The 20,706-nt window shown below is 39.3% G+C and overlaps 2 protein-coding genes across 4 annotated transcripts; one reads left to right on the forward strand and one right to left on the reverse strand.

The window, feature by feature from the left end:
• Positions 1–1,368: 1,368 nt before the first annotated feature.
• rpl32 (ribosomal protein L32) lies at positions 1,369–4,675 on the reverse strand. Of its 2 annotated transcripts, none has more exons than XM_062053695.1 (4): positions 4,592–4,675; positions 3,954–4,074; positions 3,679–3,860; positions 1,369–1,531 (listed from the first exon to the last, which is right to left on the reverse strand). In XM_062053695.1, exons 2-4 carry the CDS (start codon positions 4,047–4,049, stop codon positions 1,402–1,404), a joined length of 408 nt encoding a protein of 135 aa, XP_061909679.1. In that variant the 5' UTR covers positions 4,050–4,074; positions 4,592–4,675; the 3' UTR covers positions 1,369–1,401. The 2 variants fall into 2 exon arrangements, with proteins under 2 accessions (XP_061909679.1, XP_061909678.1); XM_062053694.1 differs by having other exon boundaries at positions 3,954–4,054; positions 4,592–4,650.
• A 224-nt stretch (positions 4,676–4,899) lies between these two features.
• ssuh2rs1 (ssu-2 homolog, related sequence 1) lies at positions 4,900–20,687 on the forward strand. Of its 2 annotated transcripts, XM_062053692.1 has the most exons (14): positions 4,900–5,034; positions 5,122–5,144; positions 5,238–5,305; positions 5,837–5,944; positions 15,690–15,765; positions 15,847–15,976; positions 16,072–16,132; positions 16,430–16,551; positions 16,632–16,694; positions 16,779–16,861; positions 16,998–17,090; positions 17,187–17,292; positions 19,926–20,033; positions 20,133–20,687. In XM_062053692.1, exons 2-14 carry the CDS (start codon positions 5,122–5,124, stop codon positions 20,271–20,273), a joined length of 1,182 nt encoding a protein of 393 aa, XP_061909676.1. In that variant the 5' UTR covers positions 4,900–5,034; the 3' UTR covers positions 20,274–20,687. The 2 variants fall into 2 exon arrangements, with proteins under 2 accessions (XP_061909676.1, XP_061909677.1); XM_062053693.1 differs by lacking the exons at positions 4,900–5,034; positions 5,122–5,144; positions 5,238–5,305 and adding an exon at positions 5,439–5,648.
• Positions 20,688–20,706: the final 19 nt, after the last annotated feature.

Genomic DNA, 20,706 nt, shown 5'->3' on the forward strand with positions numbered 1-20,706 from the left:
CTCTCAGATATTACTGATCACAAACTTGTCAGATCTTGCTCTGACATCTCTGTTGTCAAATCTGAGTACTTTTGATATAATTTGAACATTGTGAAGGAATTTTGGTGCCTGGAAAGTATTCTTGCCCGTTGAAGCGTCCCAGAGACTACCAGTGCAGTATTAATGCGGGATCTGTAGACTCCAGCATGAAGAAAACCAACATACGAGTCCAGTTATCAATGCCTCTCCGTGTGTCACCAAACACTTTATGTCCTTTAGTGTTTGGCATAGCAATGATGATTTTCTTTGTGACAATGGCATAAATAACTCTGAACATATTTTATCACTGACTCTTGTCACAGCAAACCTTGTGATTCCAGATCCATCCATCTTCTACCGCTTGTCCCTTTCGGGGTCAAAGGGGGCCCTGGAGCCTATCTGAGCTGCACACGGTCATTTTGATGAAATTTGCAGCAGTTGCCCTGCCATGTTCACCATGAGGGTGATTTTTAACCGATTTTTACCATTTTGGGACTTGAATCTGTCAGTTGTCAAAGCATCACCGTTGTTGATGTCCTCATCTGACCTGCCTGTTTTCTGGACAATACTCCACATAGTCTTCCTCCTCAGAAAATGGTTGCTTGTGTATTGCTATTACACTCCTGTATCTTCTCTTATTTTCCCCAAAAATATGACCGCCGTAAATCTTCTCATTTTGGTTTCTGCAATTCAGAGAAGTGTGGTCCACAAGTCAGCAACATAAAATACTGAATTTACCAAAGATGTCTGGACATGCCTTTCTTACTTTTGTGCAGGTGGATGAGAAAAAGAGGCAAAGTTAAAATTCCCCGCAGCTCACCTAGTTGGAATAGGAGTTAAATGTCTTGGCAGTACACTTACAAATTCAGTTTGGGCTTTAAATATTGCTTTAAGTTATATTTTCATCTCTGGGTCAAAAATGACCCTAACACTACGAATTAAATAATTTCTACCACACTACCATTCGTTAAATATTTAGTTTTAATTTTACTGAAATGGAGGTTCCTGACAAAGTAAAAAAGCCTTAATGTCATAAACTAATGTATGTTTCTTGTATGCATTTGAAACATAAAACAGGTCTTTGCCAACCCTAACACAAGAGGAAGGTGCTCTTAAAACACTTCACTCTAAAAACCTACGTAATTTTAAGATGAAACTCAAGTCTCAATGTTAACAATGGTACTTTAAAATCTGTGAAGCACTGAGACCTTAGTAAGTGGACCGGCCAATAAGCAAGAGAACACTATCATGTTTCAAATGGCAACAATCTAAACTTGCAGGTGATCCATAAACGTCAAATTGATATTAAACTACTTACCACTAAATGTATGAAAAACCCACAAGCAAAGATCAATTTTTAAGTATTTATTATGAACAGCCATTTTATTCATTCTCTTCGCTCCTGAGCCTGGCGTTGGGGTTAGTGATCTTGATAGCCAACTGAGCTGCCCTCTCCACTATCACCTTCCTGTTCTTGGAGGAAACATTGTGGGCGATCTCAGCACAGTAGGTCCTAGATGGGGAGAAGAGGATTTTACAAAATCTTTGGTAATATTTGATCAAATTGAATTCTTTATTACATATAAAAAAAAGTGTTGCTCTTAAAGTAAAATAAATAAAAAAACTCAGCTGTCACAGTACGCTGCTTGTTTATAGTTTTAAATTAGTCATTTTCATGGATCCAGAACCACATTTTTATATTTGCTTTCAACATCACATTTTGTCAATGGCCAGCGTTTGTTCAAATGTCCCTCACACTCTCCACTTGCTCCTAATCATCTCCATAAATGCAATTGAAGGCTTTGGAAGCCTCAAAAATCCATAAGGTCCTTTACACAAGCCCAATTTCTTTTTTTTCTTCCAAGTGATAAATCATGTTTTGTGTTTGTGAAAAAATATTGTTTTGAAGGTTGCAAGCAAAATATTGATAAGCAACTTTTTAAAAAGGCCCTGCGATGAGGTGGCGACTTGTCCAGGGCGTACCCCGCCTTTCGCCCATGTGCAGCTGAGATAGGCTCCAGCAACCCCCGCGACCCCGAACGGGACAAGCGGTAGAAAATGGATGGATGGAACTTTTTAAAAACTAAATTGCACTTTTTTATTAAATATTAGACATCTTGAAGTGAATATTAATTGTTGCCTTAGTTGGTGATAACAATGTCGGGTGGTTTCGTTTTTGCCACCACTTCCGGACAAATTCGGCATCTGGATTGTCCACGTTTATGTTTGTCCACTGTTCGTTCAGTTTAAAACCTACCGGTAAATATTCCCACTTCGGACATTTGGGTTTTCTTGTGTGAATTTGTACGTGAACCTTGCCTTACGAAGCGGACTGGTACACTATATGTAGCAGTACCGTCTCCACCGACAATCAAAGATGGTCTATGACAAAAAGTATCACGCCATTCATTTCATTCCCGCTATGGAACTAACACGGCCAGATACTAACACGGATTCAGAGTGACCTCTCATGCTGCCCAATTACTGAAGACAACACAGGGGTTGCATTAATTTTGATCTATTCTTAGCATGATTATCATCCCAGGCCTATTGGTAACAAATCCTAGCCCCCACCAAATATTTATTTGGATTTAGACGATTCACATAAATGACCATTTTGGCCAAAAAAAAAGTTTTTAAAAAGCATTCTGGGAAGAAAACAGAATAATCACATCCCTATGTATGGGCACACTTGGAATTTATTGAGCTATAACAGCATTGGTAAGAAAGTGGTGAAAAAAAGTGTGCATGAGCGGTAACACATCAGGTCTTCCCCAGTGTCCACTGACAGTACAAGTAATAAGGAGTCAGGTAGGAGAACTGAGGAAAAAAACCCTCACTCTCCGTGGCTTTTAAACAGCCTCTAAGTTGTGACTCAGACAGGGCAAAAATGAATCAAAGCACTAAACATTCTTGTTGGCAAAGAGAGCGAAGAGCCAACAGAGGAGGGGAGAGGGATCTCCTACTTTGCAGCTGTGTGCTGTGGTGGAGGGTGCAGGATTTTAGTACTCGAGCCACAATATCCCCATTACATTGTTTTTGATTTGATTCAAACAACCAGGTGCTGATAAAGTTTGTGCTTTACTTTACATTGATGGTATGTAATAAGATGGTACTGTCACACTTTTGCTAACACTAATTCAAGTGTCAGGGCTTCAGAAGACCAGCTTTATTTAAGACATTTTGGTAAGAACCAAATTGTTTAAATGTAGCTTTGGACCAAATTTGTTCCACTGCCTCATTCTTTCAGGTTTTACATGACATAACCGCAAATCAAATGGTCGTTGTAGACTACTGTAATAATGAGCATTTTGGGTGTGTTAAAAATGTAAACCAAACGGTTACTACAAAAATGTGATCAGAGCTGAACCTTTCAAACCCAGTGCACAAACAGCTTACTGGAAGAATGGCGCGCAAACAAGGCTCATAACATTAGGAGAGACAAATAGTAATAATGTACAGTCAATCTGTATTCGTCAGGATTTTGGTAAATAGGCAAAATAACGATCAAAAAGTAACTACTATGAAAACAGAAAGTCAAAATATAGTTTGGTCACTGAAAATCATCTTGTAAAGCGACATCCTGTTTCAGCATAACAATGTGCTGTATTTTAGTTATAATATCAGTAACAGTGATACAAGTGTGCATGTGTAACTTACTTGTTACTCATCATCAGGACTTCCAACTCCTTGACATTGTGCACCAGGAACTTCTTAAAGCCATTTGGCAGCATATGCTTCGTTTTTTTGTTGCTACCGTAACCAATGTTGGGCATCAACATCTGGCCCTTGAACCGCCTGCGGACCCTGTTGTCAATACCTCTGGGCTTGCGCCAGTTTCTCTGTTAAAAGGCGGAAAAAGGATACATTTCACTGATTAATTGTATGCACTTTCATGGACTGACACGTCTGTTCTTGCAGAAATGTAAACTTACCGCAATCTTGACATATCTATCTGACTGATGGCGGATGAACTTCTTGGTTCTCTTTTTGACGATTTTGGGCTTAGTGAGGGGTCGGAGGGCTGCCATGGTGACTGTGAACAGGAAATTAACACTACACCCGTTTATGGCCTATGAAGATACAGTTGTACATTTCCAGGGTTAACTACAACACCTCAAAAGTAGATTAGCGTAATCGGAATACCATTTGAAAATATAACACTCACAAAAACATATTCACAAGAGAGCTAACTGGCTGCAAGCTAACGTTTATACGGTTAGAGCAATGTTTGGCTAGCAAGCCGGACTTTAACACTAGGCATTACATGTCAAATCGGTTTAAATACATTTGATTAATTTATCAATTCAACTTTGTTATACAAATACGTAATGCAATAGACTATAGAGCAGGCCTTATTGTAAATTGTTAACCAGACATGAAGGGTACAGCGCTAGCTGCAGGATGGTAGCTTGAGCAAACACCTCGCGTTAGACAGCATGAATCAGATTGCTTTTCAAAGCCCAATTTCCCCTTAACTACAAAGAATACACGTAAGTGTACATGATGAAATGCCAAGATGGTGAACTAATATAACAAAATGCGCGGATTAACACAGATACTGAACACTCACCGGCCGATGACAATCCAAAAAGGACTTCACAGACAGCGGAAGAAAAGAAAAAGAACTTCCGAGTGTGCCGCAAGTGCTGATGGGAAGTGTAGTCCAGAGCATCCACCGTTACTTAAAACACATATTACTGTATGTACATGAAATGTAAGGTATATATTACAAACCAATTATAATAAACACGTATACATCATATTGACAGAGTGTTTATGACCACGTTTTAACCAGCCTAAAATAGTTTTTACACGCACAACTGCCTTAACTTTCACTTCTATTTACTGATAATGCGCACTTCCTGAACACCCCTTTTTTCATGGGAGGGGGTCCACTTTGGGAAAATCAGACTTTGAAGAAAAAATTAGGCTGGTAAGCTCTTCAAACGCGGTCCTAAAAGTGGTGTTAAGAACCGAAGTGGGCGTTTTAGCTCACATTCAGCGTTGTAAAAGGTAAATGATTTGTATTTCGTCACATGATGATGTATTATAGTGTTGCACTCATCTTGTTTGCCTGTTTTTGTTTTGTTTCTCACCAAGATGGACTATCGGCCTTTCATTAAGTAAGTCTCTGAAACGTATTTTGATGTGAATATTTTATAGTAGATCGTTTAAATCCTTCCTCTCGTTAACTTTCGTTTCCCCCTTCCATCCAGTGAGGGGAGACCAACTTACGGTGTGGCCAATCCCGGTTATTTGACAGCAGCTGAGGGCCCTTCTCATGGTATGCATGGTGTGTGTGTGTGCGTGTGTGTGTGTGTGTGTGTGTGTGTGTGTGTGTGTGGGTGTGTGTGTGTGTGTGTGTGTGTGTTCGTGTGTGCGTGTGTGTGCGTTACACCGTTGCTTCACCTGGACGTGTGTTTAAGAAACAAGGTGTTGCACACTTCCGTGCTGCAGCCGCGCAACACTTATGGTGACGTCACTGGTGTGTTCACGTACTGCATGTGTAGAGCGAGAAAAGCAGCGGTGTGTTTTACATGTGTGTCTTATTAATGACTACACCCAGCCAATTACTATTTAGCGTTTTGATAATCAAACCGGGATGGATTCTAACGCTGAGGGGCAAGGTAAGTCATCTATATTCATTATCGCGTACATGTACAAACAGGCCCTATAATCTGATCTTCGCATTTGTCAGGCATACAAAACGTATTTTTCTGCTCGTTTCTGTGTCTTGTAAAAAAAAGTTTGTAGGTTTTTTACTAGAATCTAATTGACTTTATTTGACTGAACTGGTTCATCTGGTTTGTTTCAGCAATGTTCGCCCCACCCGTGGCTGAGTCGAATTCTGGCCCAAGCGCTCCACCAGCCGGCATGTTCGACAACATGCCCGGCTATGAAGGCACGGTGGCTGGGGGAGGAGGTACAGTATGACAGTGTTTTTCAACCTTTTTCAAGCCAAGGCACATTTTTTACGTTGAAAAAATCCTGAGGCACACCACCAGCAGAAATCATTAAAAAAATAATCTCAGTTGACAATAAAAAGTCGTTTGATATGACTTTAAACCATATCCAACCATTAGGGCTGTGAATCTTTGGGTGTCCCACGATTCGATTCAATATCGATTCTTAGGATCATGATTCGATTCAAAATCTATTTTTTCTTTCAATTCAACACGATTCTCGATTCAAAAACGATTTTTTCCCGATTCAAAAGGATTCTCTATTCATTCAATACATAGATAGGATTTCAGCAGGATCTACCCCAGACTGCTGACATGCAAGCAGAGTAGTAGATTTTTGTAAAAAGCTTTTATAATTGTAAAGGACAATGTTTTATCAACTGATTGCAATAATGTAAATTTGTTTTAACTATTAAATGAACTAAAAATATGACTTATTTTATCTTTGTGAAAATATTGGACACAGTGTGTTGTCAAGCTTATGAGATGCGATGCAAGTGTAAGCCACTGTGACACTATTGTTCTTTTTTTTTTTTTATAAATGTCTAATGATAATGTCAATGAGGGATTTTTAATCACCGTTATGTTGAAATTGTAACTAATATTGATACTGTTGTTGATAATATTCATTTTTGTTTCACTACTTTTGGTTTGTTCTGTGTCGTGTTTGTGTCTCCTCTCAATTGCTCTGTTTATTGCAGTTCTGAGTGTTGCTGGGTCGGGTTTGGTTTTGGAATGGGATTGCATTGTTATGGTATTGCTGTGTATTGTTTTGTTGGATTGATTATTAAAAAATACAAATTAAAAAAAATAATTTTTTTAAAATAATAAAAAATAAATAAATAAAAAATAGATTAAAAAAAAAAAGAGAATCGATTCTGAATCGCACAACGTGAGAATCGCGATTCAAATTCGAATCGATTTTTTCCCACACCCCTACCAACCATGCATCACTATAGCTCTTGTCTCAAAGTAGGTGTACTGTCACGACCTGTCACATCACGCCGTGATTTATTTGGAGTTTTTTTTGCTGTTTTTCTGTGTGTAGTGTTTTAGTTCTTGTCTTGCGCTTCTATTTTGGTGGCTTTTTCTCTTTTTTTTGTATTTTCCTGTAGCAGTTTCATGTCTTCCTTTGAGTGATATTTCCCGCATCTACTTTGTTTTAGCAATCAAGAATATTTCAGTTGTTAGTATCCTTCATTCTGGGGATATTGTTGATTGTCATGTCATGTTCCGATGTACATTGTGGACGCCGTCTTTGCGCCACAGTAAGTCTTTGCTGTCGTCCAGCATTCTGTTTTTGTTTACTTTGTAGCCAGTTCAGTTTTAGTTTCGTTCTGCATAGCCTTCCCTAAGCTTCAATGCCTTTTCTTAGCGGCACTCACCTTTTGTTTATTTTTGGTTTATGCAGTAGATACCTTTTTACCTGAACATTGCCTCCTGCTGTTCCCGACATCTACAAAGCAATTAGCTACCGGCTGCCACCTACTGATATGGAAGAGTATTACACGGTTACTCTGCCGAGCTCTAGACAGCGCCGACACTCAACAACAACACATCATTTTGCAGATTATAATTACTGGTTTGCAAAACATATTTTTAACCCAAATAGGTGAAATTAGATCATCTCCCACGGCACACCAGACTGTATCTCACGGCATTAGTGTGCCGCGGCACAGTGGTTGAAGTAGCCAGCTGTGGATATTTAACTACAAAGACATGAAAACATGTACTAATCACATGTCATGTGTCCGATCGTTCAGGCCCTCCTCTTTCGCAATGTTTTTTTTTAAAAGTAGCCTTGTGACAATCACATCAATTATTCGTCATGCTCTGAATGTTGCAACAATTTCATGCATTACTTTTACAAAATGTTTTTAACTGGTCCTGGGTGCATTTTAAACCTTTCTTTTGAACTTCAAAGATTCTTTATTGTCAATGTTTCCATACCACCAAGCAAGATATATGAAAGAATCAAGATACCATTTCCCTCTCATACTGTACTCAAAACTGTTTATTTGAGAAAAAACTAAAACCTAGGGCCAACTAAAAAAAAATTAAAGGACTCAAACAAATAATGTAATCAATCACACTAAGCCACTCCGGTATATGCTAATCTTACAATAGAATACATAATAATGTGAAATGTATGGCTGTCTTCAACTAAGGATTTTCATATAGTCAAATCTAATTCGTCAGATTTTAACATTTAAAAAAAAAAAAGAGAAATAAGCAGACGGTGATACTGACTGCATGGTCACTTAGTAGGGGTGTGGGAAAACATTTATTCAAATTCGAATCGCGATTCTCACGTTCTGCGATTCAGAATCGATTCTCATTATTTTTAAATCGATTTTTTTTTTCCTTTTTTTTCTTTATTTAATTTTCTTTTTTTTAAAAATAATCAATCCAACAAAACAATACACAGCAATACCATAACAATGCAATCCAATTCCAAAACCAAACCCGACCCAGCAACACACAGAACTGCAATAAACAGAGCAATTGAGAGGAGACACAAACACGACACAGAACAAACCAAAAGTAGTGAAACAAAAATTAATATTATCAACAACAATATCAATATTAGTTACAATTTCAACATAGCAGTGATTAAAAATCCCTCATTGACATTATCATTAGACATTTATAAAAAAAAAAAAAAAAGAATAATAGTGTCACAGTGGCTTACACTTGCATCGCATCTCATAAGCTTGACAACAAACTGTGTCCAATATTTTCACAAAGATAAAATAAGTCATATTTTTGGTTCATTTAATAGTTAAAACAAATTTACATTATTGCAATCAGTTGATAAAACATTGTCCTTTACAATTATAAAAGCTTTTTACAAAAATCTACTACTCTGCTTGCATGTCAGCAGACTGGGGTAGATCCTGCTGAAATCCTATGTATTGAATGAATAGAGAATCGTTTTGAATCGTGAGAATATCGTTTTTGAATCGAGAATCGCATTGAATCGAAAAAAATAGATTTTGGATCGAATCGTGACCCCAAAAATCGATATTGAATCGAATCGTGGGACACCCAAAGATTCGCAGCCACTTAGTGTCAGTAACATCACATGGAACTGCTTTAAAGGTACATATGGAAGGAATACAGTCTTTCATTAAAGGGGCCCCATTATGCAAAAACAACATTTCTTATCTGTTGGTACCTGTTTTTGTGTATTTAGGATCTCCATAAGTCCCAATAATTTGAAATCAAACCATCGTGGCATGGCAGAAATATTTATAAAACTATCTTGCCTTCTTCCAAACTTGCTCCAAACAAGCCGTTTGGATTTTGATACAATTGTGACATATTTTTTCCTTAGTTACGTTCACAAATATTACGTCACCAGTTTACCCAAAGAGATTTGCATGAGTCCGCCATTTTTATTAAGTTGTAGTCTAAAATTGTAGTCCATAAGTTTTGTCAGTCGACTCAATATTGAAGCGCCAAAACTACAACATGGCTGACGGGGATAGGACACAGTGGAAGAGGGCTTGGCCTGGAGGAGGACATTGGACATGTTAATTAGACAGCTCACAACGGTGCATTGTCAGAGACAGTCAAAAAGCTGCTTGAAGATGGTCTGTAAAACTAAATCTATGAAACGTTTTGACCAATGCACCACCACAACATGTTATGTAGACCAGTGGTCCCCAACCACTGGGCCGCGGCCCGGTACCGATTAGTACCGGGCCGCGGCCCGGTACCGATTAGTACCGGGCCGCGCAAGAAATTTAAAAAAAAAAAAATTTTTTTTTTCTTAAATCAACATAAAAAACACAATATATACATTATATATCAATATAGATCAATACAGTCTGCAGGGATACAGTCCGTAAGCCCACATAATTGTATTTCTTTATGGAGAAAAAAAAAAAAAAACACCCCCCCCCCGGTCCGTGGGACAAATTTTCAAGCGTTGACCGGTCCCCAGCTACAAAAAGGTTGGGGACCACTGATGTAGACCACAAGGAAGTCTTTTAAAGGGGTCCTATAATGTTTTTTTTCTACATTTAGAACACTTCCTTGTTGTCTACATAACATGTAATAGTGGTTATCGATCAAAATTTTGTGTGGAATATGTTGAAGTGGCGACTTGTCCAGGGTGTACCTACCGCCCGAATGCAGCTGAGATAGGCTCCAGCACCCCCCGCAACCCCGAAAGGGACACGCGGTAGAAAATGGATGGATGGATGGATGGATGTTTTACAGACCATCTTCAAGCTGCTTTCTGACTGTTTCTTTTTCTTTCTTTATTTCTATTTATTTATTTGCCTACACTTAGACTGAGTTTTCTCCCCGTCATCTTCGTTGCCGTTTTTAGCGCTTCCACATCCAGTCTACTGACAGATATGTTAGAACTATATGCTACTTTGTATTAGAAACTGCAACATCGGAGGACACGTGTATGCACAAGCCAGTCTGCCCCATGACAAGAGGATAGAATAAAAAAAGGAGCTTATTGTACTCCAGCACTGGATCACAATGGCACTTTGGGTTAATCTCTTCCATATATGGAAATACCCACTTGGGAAAGATATTCACAAATTAGGGAAATTAAAAACGACTTGTTTGGAGAAAAGTATGAAGGAAGGCAAGATTGCTTTAGAAACATCTCGGCCATGCCTCCATTTTTTTATTTGAAATTTCCGGTACTTGTGCATATCCCAAATACACAAAAAGAAATACCAGTAGGTAAGAAAAGTTGGTTTTGCATAATAGGTCTCCTTAAAATGCAAAAAAACCAAACAAACATAATATGACCCCATTTAAAGTGAACAAAACAAAGATTTTATTAGCAGCTATTTTCACCTCCAAAAAAAGGCTAAAGCACAGTTTGTGAGGACTTCGGCTCTAGCGCCGGGCCAAGAAAACATCAAACCTGACTAAATAGAGGAAGTAAAAGTCGTAACATAAAGTTTCTGAATGTGAACCAGCGAAAGGAACATTATATTATTCAGAAGGAGAGCTTCACCTCTGGGGCAAGGCTGTGCATTACGGTACCCGCGCCGTGTTCAATCTTCAGTGAGTCCCACCGAGGCCTACGGTGGGATTTTAGCCAGTCAGAGGCACACGGTGGCACAGCGAGCTCCGTGTCTGACTGCATAGCAGAGGTGTGGACTCGAGTCACATGACTTGGACTCGAGTCAGACTCGAGTCATGAATTTGATGACTTTAGACTCGACTTGACAAAATGTAAAGAGACTTGCAACTCGACTTAGACTTTAACATCAATGACTTGTGACTTCACTTGGACTTGAGGCTTTTGACTTGACATGACTTGCTACTTTCCCCAAAACCCAAACCTTAAAAAGTTATTTGGGAGCGCTCCGTATCTTTCATTTTATACGTCTGTGTCTATAAGCGTGTGTGCTGCGTGTCAGCTGGTGTGCTGTCAGTACAACAGCCAATCAAATTAGTTATACGTTGTTTTCATCCCACAGCATTCATCCAATCCAATTGCAGGACAACCACCGAACATGAGTTGTCAAACATTGCGGCAGTGAGAAACAATTATGCCAAAGTTGGTTTCGTTCGGGTATAAAAACTACGACTTGGTCAACAAAAAACGAATTGCCGTATGCAAATCACGCAGTTCGAATATTACAGACGGAGACGCAACAACTTCCAACTTCGTTCGACATTTGAAGTTGCACAAAGAAGGGTAAGTTTTGAATGTAAGATAACGTTTATTGGCTAAGTAACATGACTTTTATTTGCTGTGTAGTTAAATCAGTGAGGCTGTAAACTCACTGCTAACGTTATAACCATAGACATCTTATAAGGGTACGCAGCATTGAGCGCTACTGCCTATTGGCACAGACGAGACGCGGAGCCGCCATCTTGGAGTGGTGATCCGCTCCACTCAGTGCAATTCATTTGGCAGGAGCAATGAACTGTCAACGCATTTAATTCATTTTACCTCACTGAATACCACTGATTTTCACGCGTTTTTTTGTCAACCGTGTAGCTATGATAACGGACACATGTTTTGGCGTTTTTATTATTCATAGTTTGCTTAACAGTAATATAATATTCTTATACGCTATAAATGACCAGACGTCCGAGATCAAAACTGGGAATATAAGCCCAGAGAAGAGGGAAAAAAACGGTCAGCTATTTTTAAGTTGAAGAAACAATATGATTAGATTATATGTACATGCGTATATCCTACATAAACATTGTATGAATACATTAGATATCTATATATTTTAGGGACCTATAGACTTTAACTCTGTTGCTGCAGCAGCAGAGAGTTTATTCTGTCTTGACACTTTGTATTGATATTTTGTATTACATTCTTCCCTTAAATGATGATGTTTACAGTGATTGTTTTATATCTATTTTTTATGTATGTCGCTTTGGATAAAAGCGTCTGCCAAATACTTAAACATATATAAACACCTGAAAGTCTTTATATCAGCTAAAACCACCAATCTGTTTCACTGGATTCAGAATAAAACCAAATGCTGTTTTACCCAACAATGTTAGTATTTGAATATTGTTACTTGAAGACTTATTCCTGGTTACAATTATACTGTTAAGAAAGTATTGTCTTATACTTTGCCTAAAATGAGAATGCATCATAATCAGTGGCGGCTGGTGAATTTTGTTTTAGGTGGGGCTGAAAGTTTGTAAAGCAAACCCCTGTAGGGGCGTCATCCTCCCCCAGAAGATTTCTTTGTGATTCTCACATACAAATATTGAAGATCTTTGCTCCTTCTCAACTTTGTGGTAATGTTATTTTCATAAAATACAAGCAATAGTATGTTAATGTTTGTTTTTGCAAATGTGTTTATTCTGTAAAGGAATGAGTTAAATGTTTAAAATTTTTTAAACTTTTAAAATGACTGGTTAATAGTGCTATTATGAATTGCAATGTCAGCACCATTTTTTTTCCTGCAATTTCAAACGCACTTTTTTAATAAATAAATACAGCGTTTTAAAAGCATACACAATCTGTGTAAAAATATTAGTCTGTGGTTAAAAGGACTTGAAAGGACTCGAAACTCAAAATGCAGGACTTGGGACTTGACTTGAGACTTTCTAGTCTTGACTTTGGACTTGACTCGGGACTTGCCTGTCTTGACTCGGGACTTGACTCGAGACTTGAGGGCAAAGACTTGAGACTTACTTGTGACTTGCAAAGCAATGACTTGGTCCCACCTCTGCTGCATAGCGTCCAAAAAACCCTCAATCATATCCGCCATGTAGAAACAGCCTCTCAAAACTATTTGTAAAATATTATTGTGTACAGACAAATATATTTTATATGAAAAGAGATGTGGGAAGGTGTGGGAAGATGTGGGAAGGCCAAAACATGGCCAGCTGTTATTTTCCAGCCGTGACGTCACACCAGGAAGTAGCGACCACTGTGACAAATGCTGAAGTGACGGCTAAAACTTACTCTCTAAAAGCTATTTGTCTGTGTGACAGACTCTGCCTGTCGTGCGGGTTCGCAGGACCATCAAGGAATGACATGTTGTGGGCAGGTTTAGACTTCTTTTATTTTTGCCAATAAAAGTCTATTTCGTGCTTTTCAGCACTTGCACCTGCTCTCTCCTCCGTCTGCTTTCCAGCAGCACGTCGTCGTCTCCCTGGCGCTCTCTCTCTCCTCGCTCCTCCGCTCCAGCTTCCTCAGCTGCGTGCGTCACCGTCGTTCGCGTGCTCGTTTTCTCGTTCGTTCCGCGTCAGCTTCCCTCTGGCTCCTTTTCTCATCTCCGTCTCCTCTCCTCACGTTCACGTCTGTCGCCCTCTTATACGGTGCGAGAGGATGATTACATAGTCTACAGCTGCGCGCTCCACACACCTTATCGTGATTGTGGCGTCTCTCCCGGCGCGCCCGGCCTCGCTGCTCGCTCACTGTCTCCGCCTCCTCGCCGCCATCTTGGAGGTGTGCCCTGCTTCGCCGCTGGACCGCCGGCCACGCCTCCTCGCCGCCATATCGGGGTCGGCCCCGGCTGGACACGCCTCACTGTCGGTCCGCCGGCCCCGCCTCCCCACAGTCTGCATATAAGAATTTTGTTCTAATGTTTAAATATTTAAAGACATGATGAACGCAAGGGCAGCACGGTGGAAGAGGGGTTAGTGCGTCTGCCTCACAATACGAAGGTACTGAGTAGTCGTGAGTTCAATCCCGGCCTCGGGATCTTTCTGTGTGGAGTTTGCATGTTCTCCCCGTGACTGTGCGGGTTCCCTCCGGATACTCCGGCTTCCTCCCACCTCCAAAGACATGCACCTGGGGATAGGTTGATTGGCAACACTAAATTGGCCCTAGTGTGTGAATGTGAGTGTGAATGTTGTCTGTCTATCTGTGTTGGCCCTGTGATGAGGTGGCGACTTGTCCAGGGTGTACCCCGCCTTCCGCCCGATTGTAGCTGAGATAGGCTCCAGCGCCCCCCGCGACCCCGAAGGGAATAAGCGGTAGAAAATGGATGGATGGATGGATGGATGATGAACGCAATCAATTTTTCCTCTCAACATACGCTGGTTGTGTTGGCCTAACTCCCACAAAGTTTAATGTTTGACAATTCGACTGTGAATCAGACACCAAATTGAATCGTCAATTTTTTTACTATTTGAAGACAGCCGTAGTAAAATGTAAAATCTTGTTAAAATTATTTACATTTTTGCTCTTTTCAATGTCGCCCTATGCCTCTATATTGTTCCCTGTTTATTGTTATGGATGAAATATTCCCCTGGGCCTATAAAAATGGAGCGGCGGACTGCACATTGGATACCGCTGTTTTGATTTTTAATACATAATAATAATAATAATACATTTTATTTATAAGGCGCCTTTCTGGGCACTCAAGGACACCGTACAAAATCAAAACAATAAAATCAAATTGGATGAAAAAAACAACAACAACAACAACAAAGATAGAAAAGAAAAGATGATTACAATGAATAAGCAGTCAGGAATAGGTGTGTTTTGAGGCCTGATTTGAAGAGGGATATTGAGTCTAAGTTACGAAGGTCTGGTGGCAAAGAGTTCCAAAGATGTGGGGCAGAGCGGCTGAAAGCTCGGGCGGGGGGCGGGGGGGTGCGTGCGTGTGAACCTGGGAACTTATTCTGTATCATGCAGTATCATGTTTCAAACCACGCCTCGAAAAGCTGTGCACTACAAAATGTGCTCATTGTAGCTATTATTCTAACTTCCTTATTTTCATTAAAAAAAAAAAATCAGCACACATTGTTTCATTCATTTTTGTTTTGTAGGTTAAAGTGTGTTATATATTGCGCTCCTGGATTTATGTTACTGTTCAATTTGAATGTATTAATTATTAATTGAGTTTATGTTTTTTTATTTTTCTGTATCAAATGGTTCAGGTCGGTTAAAAAATGTTCATCGTTTAAAATTAGGATTTTATTTTTCCGACAAAGTTATTATTTTTTGTAAGTTGAAGTTTGTATGTTGTAAGTTGTTTTTTAATGTTAACAAGGATACAACGTTATGCAGAGGTCTATTTAAAACAATTTCATAGACAAATGATACAATTTAGAGCAACACTTAAGGGAAAATAGAGTTAAAGGGATGTAATACCTGTTGCAACACAGTAGGATATCAGTAAATGCATCATCAACTTCTGTTTTTTGTAATATACAATACCTGCTGTGTCAACAATATCTCACCAGCCTTGCATGAAAATTTAAATGATTACCATTAATTTTACACCTCTGTTGTAGGAGGATTTGTGCCTCCCCCAATGCCTATGCAACCTACTCCTCAGCCTCAGCCTGGACCTGACCAACCGCAGTGGAAGTAATGCTCAATTTTTTTCTACGCTCAAATGATTGTAAAGACAAAGCAAACGTCCATCTCATTCCGTTGCTGCTTTTGCAGTATTCCATCCATAAGTGAGACTACAGCACGGGAGGCCTTTGCTCTGTGGGCCTCCAGCAAGTGTTGTTACAGTTCAGCACCAGCAAAACATGGCGTGATCACCAACATGGAGGCTTTTAATACCTATCGGGTAAAAATAACATATGTGTGCATGTGATGCTACATGGCAAACAAAAAAGGTGGTCTAATTAGCCCAATGCAATTTCATTGTTTTCTTTTTTTTAGTACCGCCTGGAAACCTTTACTGAGTCAAGGTCTACGGAGTGGAGTCACGAACCATACAATGGTATAACTGCCATCTTGCCTATGTCCTACTGTGTAACTGTCCGATTATCATTGTTGTTTTACATGTTATCTTTTTACTTATTTTGTCTTGACTAATAAAATGCCAGACAAGACTAAACATATACACAAACTATTTACATTAAAATTGAATTTTGATGAGAAAAGTATACAATCTTTAAGTTTATTCAACTTAAATCTTCACAAGTAACGATTCATTGAAAAAGTAATTGATTGATTGTCACACTGCTCCCAGTCAGCTGTTTTTAATATGGCAAGCATGTTATTTTCTTTGGAACAGGCCAACCAGTAGATGCATTCGCTCAACCCCCTCCAGGGCCCTGGGATATTCCTGCGACACCCCCCAATTATTTTGTGGACGGCAAACAGATCATCAAAGTTCCTTACACTTCATCTATGAAGGTTGATAGTCTCGTCAATTCTTAACATGTTCAGACCAGAATATGTGTATCTTCTCCTAATCAGGATCATTTGATCAACAGAGCTGCCACGTTTGCGTAGGAATGGGGCGAAAACCTTGCAAAGACTGTGCCGGGGCTGGCAATGTAAGTCAATATCACATGTCATTCTGGCTTATTGGCACCCCCGGTCATATCATGAAACTGTTGGCCTTCTTTCTTTTCCCATAGAAAGTGTGCTGGGTTTGCAACGGAGCTGGCTTCCGTCACGGAGATGAAAGATGCAATCATTGTTTTGGCAGAGGGAGGGAAAAGTCAGTAAAATATTCTGCTAATTTATTTAGTTAAATTATTTGTAACCATTTATCCTTTTTTATTTATTTAACAAAAGTACTAATTTCCCCCCAAACTTACTCTAATGTGAGTGTCATTTCTACACTATTGTTGCAGCTGCCATCACTGCCAGGGGCAAGGATCCATGCAATGTCCCACATGTCAAGGAAAACAGCAGCTTTTGGTCTACATCAACCTGACTTTAAAATGGTGCGGTTTCATATATTGTCAGGAGAACATGACTGCATTATTCCATTTTTAATTATCTAAAATTATAAGTTATCCAAACAAACTGTATTATTCCAGGACAAACAACTGTGATGACTATGTTGTGGAACAGTCCAGTGGCCTTAAGGTGGACAACCTCAGCAAAGTGTCTGGCAAGGAGCTTTTCAGAGACTCGCAGTACTTGGTAGGAGGTTGTTTTTTTTTGCATGAGCATGAAATAATTTATACATTATATCTGGCCAGATATTTTTTTGCAGCTACAGTATAAAAAGATTTTGTGACATGTGTCTGTGCGGACATTTGTCCATTCATCCTGAAAAAATCATTATAAGGTCAGAGATCATTGATGTTCACCATTTCTTTTTGAGTTCATCCCAAAGGTGTTTAAGGGGATTGAGTTCACTGCTCTCAAATTCCTCCACACAAAACTCATCCAACCATGGCTTTATGACCTTGCTTTGTGCACTGAGGAACAGAAAAAAATATCACCAAAATGTATGAAGCACAACAGTGTACTCTTTGTCCATAAAATTTGTGTACAAATTGGGGATGATCCGATCAGGGTTTTATATGGCTGATTCCGATACCGATCCTCCATGAGTGAGATTGGCTGATGCCAATACCGACATTGATCGCATGTACTAATTGTAAATGTTTCAATTTATTTATGCGCGCGTTATTGACAGTTTAACTATGTCAGCACAATATTTAAGCTCACTCCTTATTCTCTTTTATTATGTACAATTGTTTGAGGAAAGCAAAGGCAACCATAACTTAAAAAAAGCAAAAACTACTACTTGTCATTTAACTCGTGTGGTTTTTGCCCTCAAAGTCACCCTGTGTCAAATGACTTATTCCCTGAATGTGTGAATTATCGGTATCGGTTTCAACCTCCCGAATTTCAGTGCCCCTCCCGAAAATCTCCCGGGGCAACCATTCTCCCGATTTCCACCCGGACAACCTTATTGGGGGCGTGCCTTAAAGGCACTGCCTTTAGCGTCCTGTACAATCTGTCGCCACGTCCGCTTTTCCTCCATACAAACAGCCTGCCGGCCCAGTCACATAATATATGCAGCTTTTACACACTTATAAGTGAATGCAAGGCATACTTGATCAATAGCCATGCAGGTCACACTGAGGGTGACCGTATAAACAACTTTAACACTGTTACAAATATGCGCCACACTGTGAACCCACACCAAACAAGAATGACAAACACATTTCGGGATAACATCCGCACCGTAACACAACATAAACACAACAGAACAAATACCCAGAACCCCTTGCAGCACTAACTCTTCCAGGACGCTACAATATATACACCCCGCGCTACCACCAAACCCCCCCCCCCCCCCCCCCACCCCCATCTCCCGAATTCGGAGGTCTCAAGGTTGGCAAGTATGCTCTAGTATACTCTGGACTGAAGCTGTGGCCTTCATTGTTTTTGTAGCTGTTGTTTTGAGGCATGCTTAAAAAATTAAAATAATGCACTTTGTGAAAGTCAAAGTATAGTATTTTCCATAGTTGTAGTGGGTATTAGGATTATCTCAGGGAGAGCATGTCCCAAATTCCAAGCTATTGTTTTGAGGCATGTTAAAAAAAAAAAAAAGCACTTTGTGACTTCAATAATAAATATGGCAGTGCCATGTTGGAGCTTTTTTCCATAACTGGAGTTGAAGTTGTTCTCTTAGTTTGGAAAACCTTTTTTTGATTGATTGATTGAAACTTGTATTAGTAGATTGCACTGTACAGTACATATTCCGTACAATTGACCACTAAATGGTAACACCCGAATAAGTTTTTCAACTTGGGTCCACGTTAAACAATTCATGGTAAAGTTACATTGTTTAATGCATCCAGCGGGGCATCACAACAAAATTAGGCATAATAATGTGTTAATACCACGACTGTATATATCGTATCGGTTGATATCGGAATCTGTAATTAAGAGTTGGACAATATCGGAATATCGGATATTGGCAAAAAAGCCATTATCGGACATCTCTAGTATCGATACTACCAATTTATGTATCGATCTACCCTCCTATGTGTAGTGTAGTGTACTGACTGTGACAACGCTGGCACACCAACAGTTGTTGGTAAATTATCCTCTCTCTAGACTCTTATTAATATACTTGTTCATTTTCTGTTAGTATTTGCTTACTTTCTGCTGTAAAGTGCATCCATCTACACAACTTGATTAAGCACTTGGTGGCTAGCTTAGCTATTCGCATGCCTGCTCCTGGCTTGGTGTTGGTGTGTAACATATTTAGCCTCATCCCCCAGTGATAATGTTACTTAAGATACTAAGAAATGTTGTTTATTTGCGACTATAGAGGTAATTATTATTAACTTAGGGAGCAGCTCCACACTATGTATGAAGACACACAATTAGCTGCTACCTTGTTAGCCGAGGGACTAAAAACAAATACCGTGTCAGCCAGAGGGGATCAGCGTTTGTGATAGGCAATAATCGACAATGACGATCACATACTTTTTCACAAAAATCTTCCGATACTGATAGGTGGCCGATGGATCAGCATATCTCTAGTACTGCTGCATTACATCATATAGGTTAAATTAAACCTTGTGATTTTTCACTTGCTTCGCATGCCTCAAGGTTTTTCTATAGCAATCAAAACACATTTGTTGTTACTATATTTACATTTTACACACTACATGAGAGGACATAATCTTGGATGAAAAATCTCTTTAGGCTTCAAGTTTGTTTGTATGATTTTCAGGTGGCATTAAGCCATTTTTAAAGGTGGGGTATAAAAGCACCACCTTGTAATATATTTGTATTACTTTGTCCAGGTGTACCCATTGATGGGTTTTCCAGACCCTGCTGTGGTAAATGCTGCACAGCGTTTAGTCAGTGAACACCAGGGCAGGTTCTCCCAAACGTCTCGCATTCTGCAACAGGTATATACACATTAAATTTAGTAAAACATCATTCTATCATCTGATGAAATAATTGTTTGTTATTGAGGAAAATGCTTATGTTGCTTCTTTTTTCTTCAGCGTCAAACTATCGAGCTGATCCCTGTGACCAAAGTTACCTACGCATGGAAAGGGAAAACAAACCTTTACTTTGTGTATGGAAATGAATTCAAAGTCAATGCAGACAACTACCCAGCCACCTGTTGCTGTACTGTGATGTAACTGTAAAAGCTGTCATCCTCCCTGAAAGCTGGAGCAACAATGAAATCATTTAATCATGTATTTTGATGTTTGCAGTCAATATTTTATATGTCAATGTATGTCTTTTGGAAAGTCATGCATATCCTGTTAACTTTGTTTACCTAATGCATGCCACACCGTAAAATAATAGCCTGGAAAATGATATATTTTAATACAAACACTTTTCACTGAATATAGAACTTTCGTTACAATTTGTATTTTTACATCACTTACCACGTGTTTGATTTCAGTATTGCTAATGTTCCCCAAAAATATATTGTATATCATTGTATGACACATGTTTTGTATACTTGTTTAATACGTGTATGCGTTTGCATCGAATACTCGTACAACCTGCATTTATTGAAAAATCCCAATAAACTGTTTCGTAATGTTTTGCTTTGGAGTGCTGACG

This window comes from Entelurus aequoreus, linkage group LG07, assembly GCF_033978785.1.
Source record: "Entelurus aequoreus isolate RoL-2023_Sb linkage group LG07, RoL_Eaeq_v1.1, whole genome shotgun sequence".
NCBI classification, from domain to species: Eukaryota; Metazoa; Chordata; class Actinopteri; order Syngnathiformes; family Syngnathidae; genus Entelurus; species Entelurus aequoreus.

Excerpts from the sequence above, each read along its gene's own strand:
- rpl32 (XM_062053695.1), bottom strand. The coding sequence starts at position 4,049 with ATGGCAGCCCTCCGACCCCTCACTAAGCCCAAAATCGTCAAAAAGAGA. Across the intron at positions 3,861-3,953 it reads ATAGATATGTCAAGATTGCG|AGAAACTGGCGCAAGCCCAG; the intron begins GTAAGTTTACAT and ends GCCTTTTAACAG. Across the intron at positions 1,532-3,678 it reads GTCCTGATGATGAGTAACAA|GACCTACTGTGCTGAGATCG; the intron begins GTAAGTTACACA and ends CTCCCCATCTAG.
- ssuh2rs1 (XM_062053692.1), top strand. The coding sequence starts at position 5,122 with ATGGACTATCGGCCTTTCATTAA. Across the intron at positions 5,145-5,237 it reads GACTATCGGCCTTTCATTAA|TGAGGGGAGACCAACTTACG; the intron begins GTAAGTCTCTGA and ends CCTTCCATCCAG. Across the intron at positions 17,091-17,186 it reads ATCAACCTGACTTTAAAATG|GACAAACAACTGTGATGACT; the intron begins GTGCGGTTTCAT and ends GTATTATTCCAG.